Source organism: Catharus ustulatus, chromosome 16, assembly GCF_009819885.2.
Source record: "Catharus ustulatus isolate bCatUst1 chromosome 16, bCatUst1.pri.v2, whole genome shotgun sequence".
NCBI classification, from domain to species: Eukaryota; Metazoa; Chordata; class Aves; order Passeriformes; family Turdidae; genus Catharus; species Catharus ustulatus.
Window position 1 is genome coordinate 370,261 of NC_046236.1, and position 21,850 is coordinate 392,110.

The 21,850-nt window shown below is 42.2% G+C and overlaps 2 protein-coding genes across 5 annotated transcripts in view; one reads left to right on the forward strand and one right to left on the reverse strand.

Moving 5' to 3' along the window:
- The window catches only part of IFT140 (intraflagellar transport 140), a 97,397-nt gene that overhangs the window by 29,917 nt on the left and 45,630 nt on the right, over window positions 1–21,850 (forward strand). For 2 of the 4 annotated variants that reach the window (XM_033074074.2, XM_033074075.2), the window contains exons 10-18: window positions 2,543–2,746; window positions 3,140–3,212; window positions 4,971–5,062; window positions 7,243–7,370; window positions 8,896–9,013; window positions 9,453–9,580; window positions 13,918–14,065; window positions 15,732–15,863; window positions 18,114–18,310. In XM_033074074.2, the coding sequence (XP_032929965.1) occupies window positions 2,543–2,746; window positions 3,140–3,212; window positions 4,971–5,062; window positions 7,243–7,370; window positions 8,896–9,013; window positions 9,453–9,580; window positions 13,918–14,065; window positions 15,732–15,863; window positions 18,114–18,310 (1,220 nt within the window). The remainder of the gene's footprint in view (window positions 1–2,542; window positions 2,747–3,139; window positions 3,213–4,970; window positions 5,063–7,242; window positions 7,371–8,895; window positions 9,014–9,452; window positions 9,581–13,917; window positions 14,066–15,731; window positions 15,864–18,113; window positions 18,311–21,850) is intronic. The other 2 variants (XM_033074073.2, XM_033074072.2) reach the window with 2 other exon arrangements.
- Window positions 18,329–21,850, reverse strand: part of TMEM204 (transmembrane protein 204) — a 33,393-nt gene continuing 29,871 nt past the window's right edge. The window contains exon 3 of the mRNA XM_033074079.2: window positions 18,329–20,715. Coding sequence (XP_032929970.1) covers window positions 20,471–20,715 — 245 coding nt within the window. The 3' untranslated portion in view covers window positions 18,329–20,470. The remainder of the gene's footprint in view (window positions 20,716–21,850) is intronic.

A 21,850-nucleotide genomic window follows, 5' to 3' on the forward strand; every position in this document is an offset into this window, starting at 1 on the left:
TAGCCCTTGTCTCAGTCAGAACAGGACCAAAGGTGAAGAACGTGCTCTACTCTGCAGCTGGGAACAAGGGTCTTTTCTGGAACGTCTGGCAGAAGGTGTCTGGGGAGGCTCAGCCAGCCACTGAGATTCTGGAGCTGAAGTTATGGGGAGTCTAAAACCAGCTACACCCCAAGAGAGGAGATCCTGGCAGCCTATAAAGGAGTTCAGACTGCCTCAGAGGTGATTGACACAGAGATACAACTCCTGGCAACCTGACTGCTGAGGTGATTGTTTAAAGGAAAGGTTCCCTCTACCCATCACACCATTGATGCCACATGGAGTAAGTTGATTGCCGTGATTGCTCAGCACACCTGAATTGAAAACCTAAATCATGTGGGATCTTGGAAATAATTATGAATTGGTCGGAAGGTGAGGACTTTCTTTTGACAGATGAAGTACAGGAGCAGGTGAGGTGAGCTGAGGAAACTCCACTATACAATCAACTGCTAACTAAGAAACATGCAACGCTTTTTTCACTAATGACTCCTGTCACATTGTGGGAACAAACTGAAAATGGAAAGCACCCAAATGGAGCCCCATGTAACAAGTTAGAGAAGCTACCAAAGGAGAAAGTAGGTCAAGCCAGTTTGCGCAACTCAAAGTTGTCCAGTTGGCCCTGGACATTGCTGAATAAGAGAAGTGGCCAAAGATTTACTTCTGTATTGACTCTTGGGTGGTGGCAAATGCTCCATGGGGGTGGCTGGACAGGTGGAAAAAGGCCAGTTGGCAGTGTAGAGGAAAACCAGTTTGGACTTCTGAAGAATGGCAAGACATTGCCACTTAGGTAGAGAAGCTCCCTGTGAAAGTCTGGCATGTGGATGCCCATGTCCCCAAGAGTTGAGCTGATGAGGAGCACCAAAAATGACCAGGTAGATCAGGCTTCAAAAATCAAGATGTCACAGATAGATTTGGACTTGCAACACAAGGGAGAGTTGTTTCTAGCTCGATGTGCCCATGATGCCTCAGACCATCAGGGGAGAGATGCCGCCTATAAGTGGGCACGAGACCAAAGGGTCATCTAACCATGGATAGGATTTTGCAGGTTATCCATGACTGTAAAATGTATGCTGCCATCAAGCAAGCCAAACGGGTGAAGCCCCTCTGGTATGGAGTGCTGTGGTCCATATATAAGTACGGGGAGGCCTGGCAGATTGACTATATCACGCTGCCTCAAACCCACCAAGGTAAACACTACATGCTCACAATGGTGGAAACCACCACTGCATGGTTTGAGATCTCCCCTGTGCCTTGCACCACTGCTCAGAACACTGTCTTGGGCCTGGTGGAAGGATACCCCTGAGAGAATTGAGTCCAACAACAGGATGCATTTCAAGAACAACCTTATAAACGCCTGGGCTAGAGAACATGGTATTTAGTGGGCATAGTACATTCCCTACCATGCACCGGCTACTGGGGAAGTTGAGCAGTGCAACGGACTATTAAAAACACTGAAGGTAATGGGAGGCAGGACCTTCAAGCAGTGGGATCTACATGTAGCAAAGGCTAGAGAGTTAGCTGACACAGCTTCCATGAAGTGAGCTGGCCCTGCCCAATCTGAACCCATGTGTACCAATAGATGGAGATAAGATTCCAGTGGTGCATATGAGATATATGTTAGGGAAGACTATTTGGATTAATTCTGCCTTGAGCAAAGACAAAGCCATTTGTTGGGTTGTCTTTGCTCAGGAACATGGTTATACTTGGTAGGTGATGCAGAAAGATGGAGAAACATAATGTATACCTCAATGGGACCTTATTTTGGGATGACTTGTCCTGTATCCATGTCTGCATGTGAATATATAATAATAATTAGGATAATGCATGTGTATCTATAGTTAAAAAGTGCAAGTTCAATGTAACATGTTGATGTGGAAAAAAAAATTTGAGGTGGATAATGTTTGGGGTTAGGTTTTCTCAAAGGAATCACTTCCCATTTGTTGTCTTCCTGAAGCCACCATTAACCCCTGGGGGAGGCTCAGGGTGGCTCACATGGGAGCATCCCATGGAGCCACTGCAGCCCCTCTGCTCGCCACATGGCGCCACCCAGTGGTTGTGGCTGTAACCACACCAAAGGGGAAATTGCTTGATGACTGGGAAAACTTAGGTTTTTTTCCTTATTGTTGTTTTTTATTTGTTCTCTTTTATATAGATATATTTTCTAATAAAGAACTTTTATACCTTTTCCCATATTTTTTTCCTGGAGATCCTGTATTTTTGAAGTTACAGTAATTTGGGGGGAGGGGGCCATCTTTCCGTTTCAGGAAGGAAGATTCCTGCCTTCCTTGGCAGACACATCTTTTAAGCCAGACACTGGGTAACAAGCATAGTAGTTTGAATCTGTCATATTTCCCTGTCCTTTCCTATGATTTGTATTTAGATAGTAGGACTTTGTGTATGCATAAAAATATTCTGTCTTTTCCCATGTTATTGCAGGGACATTGCTGTGACAGTTCAAAACCAGAGATGAAATTGTGTGATTTTTTTCTTTTCGTATTGTGTACAGTGGGGGTCCCGAAAAAACCTGCTGGCAGTGAACAACATCAGCTCTGTGGTGATCCTCAGTGAGCAGGCCATGTTGGCACACTTTCATCAGCAGGTGGCCGTGGTACAGGTGTCTCCCAACCTCTTCAATGTGACGATCTTAAGCACGGGAACCACTCACAGCCTTCGTATTGATATGAATGCTAATGGAGTCTTTGCTACTAAGGTTAATTGGTTTGTGTTTTATTTTTTGTTTATTTGCCTAATCAGTTGCCTGGTTAGGCTTATAGAGAACAAACTTCCTAAGTCTTTAAGATAACCCTTTTTTAATATATTCAACTTAGTGTGTATTAAGGTATTGTTGTGACAGTAGCGATGGTGCTGCAGTGGACCTGTTTTGGTTTTTTATAAAGATAGACCAGGGACTCAGGAACTCTCTAGGGTGCTCATCAGAACCTGGAGAATCTCTGGGCTTCTAAAAGCTTTCAAACCCAATGCCTAGAGGAACTAGTATTGGTGACTGTTGTAGGGGAGTTCTTGCTGTGTTATTGCGTTAATTCCTGCGTGTTTCCAAACGGAACTAAATGTGTATATTTATTTGGTGTTTTGTTTGTTTTAGGATGCTGTAGTATTCTGGAATGGGAAGCAAGTGGTTGTCTTTGAGTGCTCAGGAGATACCTTCAGAAGTGCAGGTAGGACTTTAAATGTTGGTCAGAGTTGGAATGCTTCTTTTTTTCTAAGGTTCTATGTTCATTCATGGTAGCTGATGCACTGTAATCATAGAATCACAGAACAGTTTGTTGGAAGGGACTTTAAAGCGCATCTCATTCCAAGCCCCCTGCCATGGGCAGGGACACCTTCTTCTAGACTGGAAAGAACCCTCAAGGCTTGAGAAAGCTTTTATCTGATGCAGGTAAGTTACATTAAATAGGGCTTTGCACAAAACATCATGTGAGGCTAGAGCTACTTATTTTTATATATTTTTTTAAAGTCTTCTTGATGTTAATCAAGAAGACCAATTTTTTTCCTGCTTTTGTAGCTGTGGCACCCGTTGCCTTTACAGACAAGACATGGCAATGGCTATTGGACACTTTTCCACTTTGCTTGAGAGAAAGTGTAATCAAGGTTACATAGCACTCAAATAGGAACTGGGAAGGAGGATTTTTGTCCCAGCTCTCAGAAGAAGTTGTCCCATAAACTGCTGTATATACTGCCAAGTAGAGTAAATTAGCTGTTTTAATTACTTCAGTAATTTCACGACTATAAGGCGCACCGGATTATAAGGCACGCTTCCGGGAGTCAGTAATTTTCCGAACTGTGTCATTATATAAGGCGCACTGGACTATAAGACACACTTTATTTTTGCAGTGAGGATCCGCACACAACAAAGTAACGAATTAGTAACGGAATCGCGCGATTGCGGGGTTTACTGGCAGGTGCTCAATTTGCAAACATTTTTCACGGATCGGCGTAGCCTTTAAACGCAGCCCCAGGCACTCTCCACGTGCCGCGGGCCCTGGCACTCCCAGCCGCCTCTGGCACTGACTGGCGCGGCTCTCGCTGTGTGCGGCTCAGGCGGCTTGTGCGTCTCTCACAGCTGGCGTGGCTCTCGCGGCACGCGGCTCTCACGGCTGGTGCAGGCTGGGTGGCTCTCGCAGCTGGTGCGGCTGGCATGGCTCGCAGCTCGGGCGGCTGGCACAGCTCGGCGCGTAGCTTGGCTCTTGCAACTTGCGCTTCCAGGCTGGCAAATCCCTGAACTTTGTCCGTGTATGAGGCGCGCCAGATTATAAATCGCACTTCTGGGTTTCGATCAAAATTTTAGGCTTTAAGGTGCACCTTATAGTCATGAAATTACTGTAACTCTCCCTAAATATTTCTGCCTTGAGAAATAAGTGATGTAGAATTCCATCAGTTCCATCCTAAATCTTGGGGATTTGTCTTTTAAGAATTGCTAAGTGTTTTCTACTTATTTATATTTACTGACACATTTTATAAGTTTTCCGTGCTGAATCATTGCTTTATTACCATCAAGGTCCTAACAATCAGCACTACTGCTAAAGTTATTGCAGAGCATAGTTCTGACAAAGATTCTCTTATCCCTCTTCAGTAGTAGTTCACTGAAGGGAAAAGTGAGTTCTTTTAGCAGAACCTCACACTGCTCTTTTTTTTTTTTCTTTCTTTCACTCTCCATACAACTCTTTGCCTTTCCTCTTGTTTTCATGGACAGAGTGTACTAACACCTGTTTATAATGCGAGATTTTAAAAGTAGTGACAAGAAGTGACAAGTGTGGAAGAAGGCTATAACACCAAGGAGTTGGGATTCAATAGTGGCTGACAGATTGAAAAAGGGATTTGGTGCAAAATAGTGAAAATTGTGTGCTATAAGTTACTTCTTTTTCTTTTTACAGAATATATTTGTTGTAATGATTGCTTTGTTGTAATTGTTCCAGGCTCTTTCCTTTGTGACTCTCCAGTTTTGTCTGTTCATGGAGAAAATCTGTACACAGTGGAGCCATATCGGATCCAGGTCCGTACCTGGCAGGTGAGGACCAGGAAAAGCATGAAGGGACAAATAGACCTTGTTATCTCCAAAGATTAGTGTTAGAGCTTAAAAGTGAAGTGTATGATCTTTCTACATCTATTACCTCTACCTTGTTGTAATACAATACTCAAAAATATTTTGAGTATTTCAGCAGTAAGATCTCTGACATTTTATGTTCTTTAAAAAGTCTGCCACTCTGAACACTACTGCAGTGTAACTAGTAAGTATTTACAGACTTTAAGATTATCTAAATTGCATGTAGGTTGAAATACATATACTACTTTCAGGAAAACTGTCATACTGAATATTCTTAAAGAAAAATACCACTTACACATTTTGTGTGAACCTTTGCAGCTTCTGCTAGTCTGTGAGAACCAAAAAGAGAAACCTAATTATCAGAGTTCTATGATACATCATTTTATTTAGGAAGTAAATATTATATTTTAGAATGCATGTGCTTCATCACCTGAATATAATGTACAGCAATTTCACAACTATGAGGCGCACCCTTTTGACTAAATTTTTTCCCCGAAACCGGAAGTGTGCCTTATAGTCCGGTGCACCTTGTCTGATGGACAAAGTGCGAAATTTGCCAAACCGGAAGTGCGAGCTGCAATGGGGGGGCGGTGCCGTGGGAGCGCCGAGTTGCGAGGGGGAGGCGGGAGCGGGCGGCCACAACCGGCAGGAGCCACGAGGGGAGGGAGGGAGCCAGTGCCAGCCCTGGCCCAGGCGGAACAAGAAGCCGGGTGGCGACACCGTGGGGGCGGGGGGAACGAGAAACCGGGTGGTGCCGACCCCGGCCCGGGCGAGGGGGAAACGAGAACCCAGGCGGTCCTGGCCCAGGCGCGGAGGGAATGAGAAGTGCGAGGCCGCAACAGGCCCGAGCAGAGCCCGCCTGGCGGCGGCATCAAAGCAACAGTGGCAAAGCCCCTGCGGCCGCCAAAAAGCGGTGGCGGTGAAGTGGCGGCGGGAAAACCCTTGCGGCTGCCAAGTTGTGGTGGCGGGGAAGCCCCCGTGGCCGCCACATCGTGGCGCTGGCCGAGCCCCTTCGACCGCCGAAACGTGGCGGTGGCCGAGCCCCTGCGGCCGCCAAAAAGCGGCAGCGGGGAAGCCCCTTATGGCCACCAAACCGCGGCGCCGGCGGAGCCCCCGCAGCCGCCAAATCACGGCACTAGCGGAGCCCCCGCGGCCGCCAAAAAGCGGCACCAGCGGAACCCCCACGGCCGCCGAGTCACGGTGCCGGTGGAACCCCCGTGGCCGCCAAATCGCGGCAGCAGGGAAACCCCTTGCGACCGCCAAATCGCGGCCCGGCCGAACCCCTGCGGCCACCGAATCGCAGCACCAGCCGAACCCTTTGCGACCGCTGAATTGCAGCTCCGGCGGAGCCCCTGCAGCCACCGAATCGCGGCGCCGGCGGAGCCCCTGTGGCCGCCAAAAAACAGCGACAAGTGGCGCAACCGTGGGGAAGCGGAGAGAAGCAGCGTAGCCACCGACCATGGGGAAGCAACGAGAACCGCCGCCGGCCGCAGGGAAGCCGGGACGCAGCGCGGCCGCGCGGTGGGAGCCGGGTGCTGTGAACCGTGCCAGCCGGCGCCAGGGGCGAGCGAGAGTGCCGGGGCACGCTGCATGGGGAGAGCGCCTGGGGCTGCATTTAAAGGCTACACCGATCTTTGGAAAATGTTTACAAATTGAGCACCTGCCAGCAATTCGTTACTTTGTTGCGCGCCGCGTGGCTCCTCGCTGCAAAAAAAAAAAAAGTGCGCCTTATAGTTCGGTGCGCCTTATCTGATCTACAAAGTTGCGAAATGTGCCGGCTCTCGGGGGGTGCGCCTTATAGTCCGGTGCGCTTTATGGTCGTGAAATTACTGTATTTGTTTTTACAGTTATATATTTAAGGACCTTCAGGGACTTGATACTTCTATATGTCTTTCACTTGGTAAAGATTGTGTTACTAAGGAGGAAATTATTGCTGAAGGATACCTTTAAATTTGGACTTTTTTTGAGGTTCTATACATACCTGAAACCCAGATGGCGTTTGTGTGTGTATGTTTCTCAAATTTGCTTGAAGTGGTTCATCTAACACAGAAGTTCAGCAATTTGTGACTCAACTTGGTGGCAAAATAAGTCCCTTCAAGTGACGTTGTGGCTGCACAAACCTGGTGTTCTGCATTTCTTCCCAGGGCACAGTTAAACAACTGCTGGTGTTCTCCGAAGCAGAAGGGAATCCATGCCTCCTGGATGTCTGTGGGAACTTCCTGGCTGTGGGAACTGATCTGGCTCACTTGAAAATCTTTGATCTGTCACGCAGGTATTAATAAGACTTTTAAAATAATCTGTTTATAGTTAAACATGTATTTTATGGGGAATCTTTAGCTGTTTTTGATTTGATGAAAAGCAGCAGTCACTTTGAATCTTGAGACAATACATGCAGCTGTGTGAACTGATGGCATATTTCCAAAGTAAGGGAGGAACCATGGAATAATAAGGCAAGTCACAGATTGATGATGATTATGATTTTAAAAAGAGGGTACCGTGAGGGATATCTGAATGCATTTAAAAGTGTAAAGGAGAATTTATAGAAAATGAAGCGAAGGGTGTCCCATGTTTCTTTTGATAACTTGAAGATGAGTTGAATCTCAGAAGAGCTGAAATAAAACCAGGTCTTTTATGTCTTCGTGAATCAACAAACTTGTTTTAATGAATCCATGGAGTGAACCTAGAACTGTGGAGACTCTGTTCTTCCTGTTTCACTTAAGAAGTTCACCTGACTTTGTTCAAAGGTTGCTGTATTCTCATACTAACAAACATGAAAAAGATACTGACATGACATTCATTTTGGAAATTTAGCTGCTGATTACAAATGTTATTTTAAAAATGTTATTTTGAAAAGCTGAAAACCCTGAAGAGTGAAACAGATTTTGTTCTTCTTTGCATACTGTCACCAGAGAAATGCTAAAGTCTAATTAGCTGCCCTCCGGAAACTACTTGAGTTGGGATCAGACACATTCCACCTAGGACAGTTTGAAGGTTATTAGATTTGGGCAAGTTGTAACTAGCATAGATACTGTATTATGATGTTTGATAGTGAGGAAAAATAGCCTCACTCGTGTATGCTGTGATAAATTTTTGTCTTTGGTACTGAAAATACCCCTTCTCAAATTATGACACTTTAATTTCAAGGCACCAGAGTTGGCTTAGAACAAATGTTATTTTTATAGAATCAAAGATTTTTTTTTTCCCATGAGTGTGTATTATAGCTCTAAATTGCTGTCTCTTCAAATTACTGTCACTTCATTTTGCTGCATTCTTTTGTTTCATGAGATTTGTCCTCTTTGTTGCCAGCTGATTACTGGGTTTGTATCTATACCATCAATAAGATTCTTTTGAGATAATAAAATACATAAATATGCCCCGCTAGTGACATTTCTTTATTCCTCCTCCACATTGTGATTTTCATAGACAGAACTTTTATGTGATGGGCTCTATTCAATATTCATGGTACTGTTCAACTTACTTCTGTAGGAAAAGCAGGCCTCTGAATTCAGAATTCTGATCAGATGTTCTTGCTGTACAGCCATGTTTTGGGAATCCTGTAGAAGCACTGACCTTTATTCTTGCTGATTCATTGAGGAGAGAGTGCCTGTTAACTTATCTCTGAAAGAAAGGCAGTGGCAGCAATACTCTGGAGAAGAAGCAGGAGTCTGGGGCAGTGGGGCTATACAGTCAAAACAGTTTGCTTTTAAGAGTCTTATTCATAATTTGCTAAATGTTTTGGTTGATGCATATTGCCAGTTGCTTGCCACCATATAATTGAAGTTTATTCCTTCCCACAGAGAGGCAAAAGTACACTGCAACAGCAAGAGTTTATCCAAGCTGCTCCCTGGCCGGGGAGACATTGTGTCTATGAAGTGCAATGCTAATGGCAGCAAAGTGAGCATCCTTTCAAGCAGGGTGAGGCACAGCTCTTCACTCACCATCAGGGACTTGTCCATTGGTTCATAGACTGGTGTGGGTCAAGATTACTGAGGACGCAAGAATCACTTCTCAGAAGTAAATCTGCCTGGTCCAGGCAGCGTATTGAGTCGTGTGATGAAGTGTCATGTCCCAGCATTAATTAAGGTCTCTTATGGCTTTATACTGTGTTGGAAATAATCCAGAAAAAAAGAATATTTTAGTTACAGAAGCTAATTTATAGCATTTCAAACAAATCCAAGTCTGACTTATTGGAATAGAAAAACAGCCAGGAATTTTTTGGTATTTCTTAGTAAGAATGACCTTATGTGATTACCAGCAAAGAAAGGTGAGAACATGAAGCAGATGGGATAAACATACCTATTCTTCTTTTTGAGTGTAACCTTTGACCAATAATCTTTCTTTTCCTTTCTTGTAGGCAGATGGGAACGTTGATTCCAAGATCTGTTTCTATGATGTTGAAATGGACCAAGTTACACTCCTTGATTTCAAGGCTGAACAGGGAGATGGTAGAGAGAACTTTTCTCCTGGACAAGGCATTGGCAAGTAAGAGTTTTTACTTCGAGAAGGATTAATGGTGGATTTAAGATGAACATCTACTCTGTGGAGACAAGCACATCTTGATTCTGACATTCCTTTGTCTTGGGAAGGAGCTTGTATTAGTTTATTTATTTCTGAAGATCTAATTAACACTGGTGAATCATATGTCCGTCAAGCTGCATCCCTGTCTGTTCTGATAATGCCAGCTCGGAAGTGTGAAATGAAGGTCCCAGTGTTGTGGTTGGACATTGGCCAAACACTAGACACCCACAAGTGTCATTCGCTTACCCTTGTCTTTACAGTTGGGCAGAGTAGAGGGAAGAAAAAAAAAAGGGAATTAAAGGGTTCATGAGTTGAGAGAAGGACTGGGAGAAAAATACTTTAAGGGCAGAATGGGTTTAAATTTAAAGGTGTAAAGTATATTTATTATTAACGCAGTCAGAGGAGGATAATGAGAAGTATAATAAGCCTTTAAAACACCTCTTTTCTCACCGACCCTTCCCTCCTTCCCACTGACAGTGCAGGGAGACAGGAGTGGGAGTTTTGGTCAGTTTGTCACTCAAGATCATCTTCTGTTTGCCCAGGGAGAGGAGTCTTTCCTCTGCTAACCATGCGGTCCCTCCCACAGGCAAACAGTCTTCCCAAAACTGTTGTGGCATGGGTCACTTGTCCATGGGTTGCAGTCCTTGAAGGATAATAGGCTGCTCTAGTTTGGAAGCAGGGGCTCCCTCTCTCTATTCAGGTCTTCTGCTAGACCACAACTTTCCCTGACATCTACCCACTCTGGCAGGAGCACTTTTCTCATGGGCTGCGAGTGGATTTCTGCATCCCACATGGACTTCATGCATTACAAGGGGACCGTTTATTTCACCATGGTCCTTGCCATGGCTTGCAGAAGAATCTCAGCTCCAATGCTTGAAGTGCCTCCTCCCACTCTTTCTTTTCCACTGACATTGGTGTTGCCATGTTATTCTCCCTCGTGTGTCCTCACTTCTTCCTCTTCTCTGACTAGAAAAAAACTGCTGCTTGTAGATAACCATTGTCAACAAGTTACACTAATTCAAAGGTTCTTGCAGGATCTCACAGCACCGAGAAGTTGATCCGTACCAGGGAATAATTCATAATGCTTTCACTGCTGGCCAGGCAACCCTGCTACCATTGCAGGGGCATGGGCGCTGTCGTACGCCTCTCTTCATGCGGGGCACCAGGAAGGGGAAGTCGCTGCTGCCCCCGCCCTTTTACAGTGCGGCTGACCAGGGGTGGCCTGGCAGGCAGGGCTCGCCATGGGCTGTGGGGGCATGGCAGTGGCCATGGTGCCTCCCCACCCCTAGGGGAAAACTGATGTGCTCTGTTCTGATTTTATTCTTAAATATATTATCACAGAGGTGTTACCAGCCTTTCTAATTGGGCCAGCAGCATGTCTTCTTTACAGCCATCAGAGATCAGCTCTGTCAGACATGGTGGAAGCTTCTAGTAGCTTCTCACAGAAGCTACCCCTGTGGCCCTCCATCCTCCCACCAGGCTATGCCAAATCAACACATCCAGAAAGCAAGCTCAGAATAAGTCAGACGTAGTTCTTCAGCCAACATGCAGCTGAGCCAAGAAACTCCTTAACAAGATGAAGGAAGGGCTCATGGTGATATTGGATAAATTCATAGAAGAGAAATTCAGGGAGAGTGACTTTGGAAACCACATCTGGCTAAAGAGATCTCTTGAGGAGAGGGTGATTCGGTATAGGGGGTTTTATGCAGAGGTATTATATTACTGGAGTCGGGATCCAGATCTTCAAATAAAGAAAAATCTTGGAAAACTACCCTTCCTTGAAGAGTTTACATAATAGGAACTGAGAAGAAAACATTCTGAAGGTTCTTGTAGGAAAAAAAGTATTTTTAAAGCATACTCATGAGGTGTCTGTTTAGAACTAATGCCTTTCTGTTCATGCAAACTGTGCTGTTTTAGAAATATGTATTAGAAATCCTAGCAGCACAATGCAGTGAAGTAGGAATGCTTGTGAAAGTACAGTAATTTCATGACTATAAGGCGCACCCTTTTGACTAAAATTTTGATGGAAACCCAGAAGTGTGCCTTATAATCCAGTGTGCCTTATATATGGACAAAGTTGGGAAATTTGCCAACCCGGAAGTGCGAGCCGTAAACCACGGCCGCACCGTGGGGGCCCCGAGCCGCGGCCACCCCAGACCAACCTGGAAGTGTGAGCCATGAACTGCGGCTGCACCGCGGCAACCCCATGCCACAGCAGCCCTGCAGGAGCCCTGCGCCAACCTGGAAGTGCAAGACACGAGCTGTGGCTGTGCTGCGGCCACCCCAAGCCAACTTGGAAGTGCGAACCGCGGGCCACAGCCGTGCCACGGCAGCCCTGAGCCGCAGCACAAGCCGCACCTTGCCAACTGCGCCAGCTGGTGATGGGGGCGGGTGGGAGTTCTGGGGCCCGCACACGGGACGGGCACCTGGGGCTGTGTTTAAAGGTTACACCAATCTGTGAAAAATGTTTGCAAATTGAGCACCTGCCAGTAAACTCCACGATCGTGGGATTCCATTACTAATTTGTTACTTTGTTGCACGTGGCACGAATCTTCGCTGCAAAAGAAGTGTGCCTTATAGTCCTGTGCGCCTTATATGATGTACAAAGTTGCAAAATTTGTCTACTCCTGGAGGTGCGCCTTATAATCCGGTGCGCATTATAGTCGTGAAATTACTGTAATAGCAGAGTACAAATTCTCATTTGATTTTACAATAATTTTTCTAACTGTATCTTTCTTAAGAAAAACCAACATTGAAACAAGTGGATTGCTTTTTTAGCAACTATCTGCTATGGGTATTACAAGTGAAAAAAAGGAGTTACTCTCCTTACCACTGAAATCCAGAAGAAACTACCCAGCTTATAAAAAATTAAGCCCAGTGAAAATCTGAGATCTTATGTCCTGGTTAGTTATGTAGTAGTGTAGTTAAGAGTAAATAAGGAAGTTGTTTCCAAGTGCAGTATCTTGTGTAGCCCAACAGAGGCCAACCCAAGCCAGGAATGCTGTTTCACTGTTTGAATGTTAGATAGTGTCTGTGTGAATAATCCATTTTTCTGTGCTTCCTGTTAAAGGATCTTCAAATTAGAATGAGTAAACTCAGCAGAAAGTGATAATAATTTACATTTCTTCTGCTTCTTTTTTCCTTCCTCCTGAGGCAAAATCTAAACACTCCCAGGTTTTTTACACAAATTCTGTTTTTTAGTTTGCAATTTACTGATTTTGAATTCCATGGCAGGGAGAGGACATAAGGTGTTTCTGCACCTCTTTGAATGTCTCTTTTATTTTGCCCTCTAACCCTACTTCAATCCTCCCCACAAATTCCACCCTTCAGTGGTGACAGCAAGTGAGAAAATATTTTAATGATGTCTTTGGTTTCTTTTTTAAATCATTTGATGCTTTTTCAGAAGAATGAATACTAAACCATTGCTAAAATAGTGTGATTCTGTATGTCTGAAGTCTTGACGTGGCTGGCATTGAAGTAGTATTGAAATGTCTAAAGGAGGTAGTAAGATATTGTTATTTAAACTACCGACAGAGACTGACTTTCCCAAGACTGCAGGGGAAGTCCTTGTGCTTGGTGTGCTGTTCCACAGTGCCTCAGTTTTCTTGACATACAGTAGCCAAGGGGTGTTTGGTCACTTCTCCCAGGTAACAATCAATAGGATGAGAGGAAATGGCCTCAAGTTGTGGCAGTAAAGGTTTAGATTAGATATTGGGGAAAATGTCTTCAGGTAGAATTGTCAGGCATTGGAACACTGCTGACCACAGCAGTGATGGAATCACCATCCTTGGAAGTATTCAAAAAATGTGTGGATGTGTACTCTGGGACATGATTTAGTGGCAAAACATGGGGGTGGTGCTGGGTGCATGGTTGGACTTGATTTTAGAGGGCTCTTCCAATCTTAATGATTCCATGGTTTGAAGACAGAACTGACTTTAGCACCTGTGTTACAGCAGCAGGCACTGAGATAAATAGTTTGAAGGATATTCAAGTGTTTCTGTAGGACCTGCAATCTCAGGGGAGGCAGATTTTGAGTACCTATTTTTATAGGCAGTGCTAACGTTTTTTCTACCAAAATGCTTTATGTCCTGTCACCACTGTCAGTGTAACAGACCAAACTAGAAGTGTCGTTGCTATGTGTAAAGTGTTAGGAGTCAGGAAAATGTATCTGTGTGATGTTCTAATATAGATTATAAATAACTGAGAATGATTCCTTGGCTAGAGCTTTATTTGCACTCATGCACTGAATGGGCTGGAATTACTTTGTCTCCCTTTCTACGTTTTTTCTTGTCTCTTGTTAGGTTTGTAGTGGAGTTTCCAGAGTTGCACAGTCACATCCCTGCTTGCCATTTCTGGGACCAGAGTGAACCAAGACTTTTTGTATGTGAAGCAATTCCTGAATCAGGCCTCCAACCTCCAGACCAAAAGAAAAACCAGACTGAGGGCACAGTACGCTCTTTTTTATTTGTTTTATCTTGTTTTACATGGAGTTCTCCCTGTCCAAGTAATAAATCCTTTGTGCTTCATTGAGGATGTAGGAATGTGTAGTACACATTACTATGTGCAAAAATGAGTTGTGAACCCTGTGTTTGCTATCTGTACTTCAGACAGTCTCTCTATGGCAGCTCTCTGGTTTGGGCTGAGCTTGCACACAGTGAAAAGGAAAAAGATGGTTTTTGTTTGTGATAGAATTTTGGGAATAACCATAATGCTAACTTGTAACTGGACTACAGTTTTTCAGGTGAAATTATTGGATGGATTGATAATACAGAAGTTTGTAATGTAAAAATTGTTGATTTTGTATCTTGAGTCTACTTTTAGCAGTAAATTAACTTTATAGCATAACAGGGACACTACTGTTAAGGTGGACAGAGAAATGTGCTCTTCCACTCAGTCCCTCCCATCTTCTGCTTTTCTGGAGAGACATTGCGCATTTTTATAGGACTTCCCAAATTATTTGTTATGGTATTTTTTACATTAGAAAAAGATTTCATTTTCATTGATCAGAAATTATCTAATCAAATATTTCTTTCATCATGCAAACAATTCTTCCCCTCCTCCCTTGCTATTGTGCTTGTAGTGCTCCTTACCACTTTGTCTGTACAGAACTGCCTATCCTGCATAAACATTCAATTGATTTGAAACGTCCATTTTAATCTCAAGTTTTTTGATTTGTGCCTTATTTTAACCAAATCTCATAAAATTAGATATAGAAAGTTCTTTGTGTCTTCTGTTGGTTAAACTGACCTTAGAAGAACCATGAGAAGATCCAACTAAAAAGAAGAAATGGGATAGGGATGTCTCAAAAAACCTGGCTAGGGTCTTCTAGGAAAGAGAAGAACAATTCAACCTAATATATCTCATGTTAAAAACTTTAAAACGCTTGGCTTCTAAATAAATTTGAAAAAAAATGAAAGGAATGCAACTTACTTTTATGCTTTAGTAAATGAGAAGTCTGATTAACTTCTGTTGGAAATAAATATTATTTTCACTTGAGTCAGGTCAATACTTAAACTGTTAGAGGAACTATTTTTGAATGGATGATATATTTCCTGGGAACTCAAAGCAGTCAGTGAGCTGATGTATTTACAATGGAAATGATATAATGTTATTAGGAAAAAAAATTGAAAATAGTTGTGGCTGCCCCATCCCTGGAAGTGTTTAAGGCCAAGTTGGACAGGCTTGGAGCAACCTGATCTAGTGAAAGCTGTCCCTGCGCTGGCAGGAGGTTGGAACTAGATAGTTTTTAAGACCCTGTCTGACCCAAACCATTCTGTGATTCTCTTCTTCTGTGATTCTGTTTCTTTGCCCTGAGCCAGATCTGAAACAGCCACCTATGGCCAGGGACTTCTCTCTTTATGGTGGGTGAAACTGGTTGCTGAGACAGAGGTGGAGGTCCCTGTGCAGGAGGATCAGTCTGGAATGCAGAGCAAGGTGCTGGCTGCTCGCTGTAGGGAGGAAGCTTGTGGCTCTGCTCTCCCAGCAGCTGTGTGTCTGAATGTAAAGGTCATACTATTGTCAAAAGAAACTTCTGCCAAGTGAATATGGAAAATAAAAACAAAAATAAAGGATATTGCAGCATAAAAACAAAACAGTGCTTCACTTCCTTTTCCAGATGGATGTTTGGATTATATCATTCTTCAGCACTGAAGAGCATGGCCTTTTGCTGCAGGACAGTTTTCCATTGCCTTCATCCTACCAGGTTCTTCTGGGCATAGAGGTGCCACATTATTACTTTGCAAAAAAGGTGAGGTAATCTCTAATTCCTTCCCTTCCCAGAAATTCACACTTACTACTGTAGAGGGATCAAATTTAACCGGGGTAGGTAGAGCAACTCCAATGGCAACTCCAACTCCAAGGGATGCATCATATGTAGAAATGACATAAAGATAATTCCGATGCAGATGAATTTGGCCGAATTGTGGAATTTGTAATGAGATGGCTTTTTATGGGTATTGTAAACTGAATGTGATGTACCAAGTGTAGCTGAAACAGGAATTACCAGATAATGAAATTGAAAAAGGAATGTGAAAAAAACTTTTGCTTTATCTAGTCACTGTGCCTATTGCAAGTACAAGAGGAGGGTGTGTGTGTGAGATTTAGGTAGGCCATAAGACAGGACATTTTGTACTGGCTTTGGCAGAAGCATCCCTCTTCCTTGCTGGAATGAAGCTTAATCTCCAAGATACCTAAGAGAGCAAGAAAAGTCATCTTGCACAATCATCAAGTGTCTGTGTGCTGCAAATGCCAAGAATGCAGACTCTAATTTCTAAAATTTGAATTTCAATCCAAAATTGTTTGCATTTCAGGTAAATAATACCCTACATAATTCCGTGCATGCTTGGCAAGCTGTAGCTTTTCACCTACAAATTAGTTTCTGGTGAAGTTCTGTCCTGAGTTTCCTGGTGCTTCTTAGGATGATGATTTGCTCTCTTCCTGTCTTGTAGGGGGAGTTTAAGGCTCCATTTACTATACGAATGTATTTAGTTATGTTAAATCTACAGGAAATTAATATCAATTAGACTTCTAATCCTCATGTAGCTTGAGAGCACTATTAGACAGGGAGAATGTATCTGCTTATTATATTTCGATTCAGAGCAGCACTTTGCAATTCATCCCCTTCAAAGCACTGCCTGTTGTTGGTCTTCCTGTGCAGATTGAGCTTTTAGAGTTGTGCTGTGTTTCACTTTTTCTTTTTCGCTTAAATGGAAAGGTCAAATGTGATATGCTGCATTTTTCAATCTTTCTTTTTAATACTTCTCCATTCTTATGCTATTTTATTTTGATACTATGTTTTTTGTTTGTTCGTTTTTGTTTTTTTTTTTACTCTGTATGGATTATTGCTGCCGTTAGTTGTGTTTTCAGAGGGGATGTGTCTATAAACCTGTAAGTATCTGCATTGCTCTTCCTTCATCCTCTGCTCCTTTCTCTTGTTTCCATTTCTTGATAGGTGGTTGTCTCTTTAGGACAGAGTCACTTTTTACATCACTTGTATTCCTTTGCGTATCCTAATTTAGTATAAGAGCAGAGTCTGCTTTAAATAGAGCAAATCAAGTTGATGCAACAAGCCTTGTTGACAAAGTTTCATTCCAGGGTTTCTCCTTATTCACTGTATTGTCTTTGTTGTCCTGGTTCCAGAAATTCCTCAAATTCCAGTCAAACAGATTTGCGCTTTTGATTTCTGTCTTTTACTGTAGCCAGGACTTCCAGTGTATTATAATATAATACAATTTTTATTGTATACCTTAAAATTTAGTTATCTTATGTAACTATACGATTGGGTTATGGACTTTGGCATCATTCATAACTTAGATGATCTCCCCTGTGCCTCTGGCTTGGGAAGGTTTCATTGTTACACTCCAGACAGATCATTTGACATTGAGGAGTTGAGACTTTATTGTTCTTTTGCATAATGATGGAGTTGGTTTGAGTTGTCTTTCAGTGAGTGGTGAAAGCGATGAATCTCTAGAACTGCCAGTTGTAAGGGGAAGGGTTTGAACCTGAGCTTCAGTATTCATAAGATTTACATGAAAGCAAGGATGAAAGAATTTGATCTGTATACATTAACTTTCAGAATAGCAGACTAGTATTTGAGAAGAGACTAAACTTGGAGAGATGCTTATCTGAAACCTTCAGAAATCTGGGAACTTAACAGTTGCTATTGCAATAGTAGTACTATTAGTATACATATACATGTATATATAAAATAATAATGACTGCAATGAAGCGAGGTTACTTTGTTGTGGTATATTACCAATCTGCAGTGATCACTGACATGCTGTGATTGTTCACTGCAATATGCCAATGTCTTCTATGATGTTCCATATTTTGTGGCATTTTCTAGAAAGTTCTGAAACTTTGCAACTATTGTCACTATTGATCGTGGGCCCTCAGATATAAAATTTTGGACTATGGTGGGAATAATGTAATTAATTACATGTACAAAGGAGTAAGTTTCAGCCTGCTTGATACATATATGACAACCTTCTCCTTTTAGCTGGGAGAAGCTGAGAAGGGAGCATCAGAGTCTGGTTCAGGAACAGTCTCTCAGATGGTAGCAAGAAGACCCATGAGAGATTTCATTGGACTGGGAGACTGTGATAAGATCACCCAGGATGCCATGCTGAACTTCAGCTACTATCTGACTGCTGGAGATATGGATGAGGCCTTCAAATCCATCAAGCTGATAAAAAGGTACCAGAACCATTTGTATGTATTTCTTCGTGGGTGCAGTTTATTTTTGTTAAAAGTTTGCATGAAGTGTAGATCCTCCTACATTCTCCTTACCTTTTCCCTCTCTCATTTATTCTCCCTTTCATTTTTAATCAGATGAAACATCTTTATTTCACAAACATTTTAATACATTCTCTGTTCATTCTCTGACTATAATACATTGTGGATTCTTTTTTGCTAAAAGAGAAAGAATTAGTGATAACCTGCAACCTTAATCCTGTGACTGAATGACAAAAATGTCATCACTAGAAGAAAATGAACATTCATAATTTTATTTGTACATCTAAAATAATCACCGCAATACCGAGTGTTAGATTTACCGACCACATAGCTGATTTTTTAATTCACATGTACATTATTATAATATGGATATTGCAATATTAGAGGAAATAATAAAATGTTTCTTAAATACTCTAATATTTTATTTTAAAACCTGCTGCATTTAATCATAGCATATTATTTCTGGAATTCTTTTTTTTTCCCCAGAAAATTAATGCAGTCAGATGAATGCTGATCTTAGTTGGTTTCTACAAACCTACTGCTAGAAGAAACTCTTTGTCAGCTTTGTGGTATTTCTCCTGACAGTCTAGAGCAGTGCAGTTGTTCTAGAGCATTAGTCTCTGTGGAGTGTTGCTCATTTGGAATATGGTGCAAAGCAGCAGTCAGGGTTGAGTTTCTTATCACATCCAAAACTGAGTGCAGAACAGAACTCAAGAGCCAGCTTGATGATCACATTTTAACAAAGTGTGGAAATGGTGATAAAGAAGCAAAGCAGTGTACTCAGCTGGGAGCAACACAGCAGTCCTAGGGTATTTGTAACATTCACAGCTCATGGTCCCTCAAACCTATCACTAATTGTGCTCAGAGCAGCATTCTGAGAGCGCTTTCACACCTGTCATTGCCTCAGGTTCCTGTATCCCACGTATTTCTGCATAATAGTTTTTGATGTGTTGTTTTTCTTTCTGAAAATGATATGCATATGACTTTCGTAAGGCCATGTGCTTCTCAGGGTAAGGCTTATAAACATTATACCTAATTCTAAAGGCATTAATTTTTCATTATCATATTAAATTATCAGGCAGGTTGTTTTTAAATCTCAAAATCCTGAAGTCCTGTATATTTGTCATATTCTCCATGCTGGGTGCTTGAGTGGCAGCTCTATTCTCCAATATTCCCTATGTTATGTGGCTCTGAACAGAGCTACCATAGCATTCTAATGTCAAAGCAAATGTTATAACAGAGAAAAAAAAATTGGTCTGGAATATTTTTTTTTCTTATAATAGTTCCCAACAATGCAATTTAATCATATATCTGATTATTAGGGAGTTCCAGTAGCCTCCTGTGGACATTTGCCCTCAATGCAACATTGAAACATTTTTTCACCAGCATATGTGTCCTGTTGTAGCTGCATACCCTTCTAATTTTTCATGTCTGTTTACACAAAGGACATTAGCAAACCTGTGTCTCAGGATACAAAAAAAGTCTGGAAAAAAATGCAACTTAATTCTTCTGCAATCCCTTCCTTTACATAAGAATAGTTAGAGTTGCTTTTGCTTTTTACTCTCTGGTCTGTTCTGGGGCTGGGAGCAGGTGTTGCAGCTAATGAGAGTCTGTTCCTTGTAGAGAGGTGAAGAGAAGGACTAGAAAGTCATGAAATTTAGACAGCTTTTAAACTCATCACATAATCTATAGTGAGTTTTCTTGCTTTCTCAGATTGCCTCCCAAGCTGTTGTCACTGGTCTCCTATAGCTTTTTGGTTTATTTTTAGGGAGCAGGAGGACTTGAAGCAGACAGAGAAAATGTGTTTGGTTCCCTCTTTCCTGTATTCTCATTGCACACACTTGGTATCTTCTCCAGCTGACCCTGCTGCCATGCAGCCAACCCAACCATTCTGTGCTGTACAGCAGAAGGAGAGGGCAATATAATATTATATATATATAAAATTATGTGTTTTATACATATGTATATAGATGGACCCCATCCGAATAATAATCAAGGGCCTCTGCCCACACAAGTGAACATTGTGATGTCTTTCAACCCTTAAATTATATCATATGTTTATATAAAATAACTCCAGTGCAAGTCTCCTTGGAGATCTTTCCCCTTTCAAGTGTGCTCTTTTCAGCATGGTGACTCAACATAGTCGTTTTCCAAGCCCCGGCGAAAGCGAGCAGTCAGGGTGCGGCTGATGACGATGACCCGGGGCGCCATGCAGTCCTCACGCCTGTGCAGGATGTTCCAGATTAGAATGGCAGCTGCCAGTGTGGCCAAAAGGCAGGCTCCAATGTTCAGGTAGCAGGACCACGAGAGGTTGGTGTATGGTCCGATACGGTAGAATGTCACCAGTCCAATAACCAGAACAAAACCTGCAAACAGAATGGCAGAGTTCTTTTTAATGAGTTCTTCTCTTGAATTTCTGTAGTGGCAAAATGCCATAGGTATCTCAACATTTACAGACTCACTGTTCATAAGTCTGTAGAGCCTTTTCATGTCTATTATGATATGCTAGATGTGTTTTTGAAGGCATATTTGGGCCTGGTTATACATGCAAAGAGAGTGCCTTAAACAGAGGCTTAGTATAAAGTTTAAATCTGTTCACTCTGATTTAAATTTCTTACACCCACTGGGCTGTATTTCACTTTGGGTTTTTTCCCCCCATGCATTTGAATCACTTGCACAGATTTCCTTTTTCTTACTTCCATTGCCAAAAGAGAAAACAGCTGTATTAATGATGATAATAATAATAGTTTTAAAAATCTTTTATCCACAATATGTACACTTATTCTGAAATTTTAAAATGTTTATTAAGGCAGGCTACTATGTAAACTGCAAAGATCATCAGCAGCTAAATATCTTACAGAAATAATAAAAAGCAATATAATGAAACTTTAAAAAAAGAAAAAGAGAAGGTGAAATAAACAGAACTTTGTGGTCCTACTTTTTCTTGCTGGAAAAAAGTGTTATGAGACAAAAGTCATGTCATGCCTCCAGAAGCTACTGAAGACAAAGTTTCTATTGTCCTTATAAACTTAAGCACAGTACTAAGTTCCCTAAAAGGTAGGTAATATTAGAGTAATAACAGTGCACTTGTCTAACATTTCCATTCAGGTGTCACAGCATAATTTGCAAAAAAAACTGAAAAAAATGAACATTTCTCATTTTCTTTGGTGGTTACATTACAGAATGAATGACAGTAACATTTTTTCAGAAATGAGGTAGAGTGAGTGTTCTAGTCATGCAGGAGACCCATGTTAGCTCAAGAGGCAATCTGTATCTCTTTACACTTCCTTTTTTATGTTACTGACACCTGCCCATTCCCTGAAGAATGCATTGATAACCACATGATTATCCCTGCCCTCTGCAAGTGAGAAGCCATTCTCTTTTGTCCTGTCCCTCCTCCCTCATCCCAAGCCCTTTTCCAGCTCTCTTGGAACTCCTTTAGGCTCTTTTCAGCTTTTTAAAAGAAATTAATGGATGCAATCAGATAGAAACAAACACAAA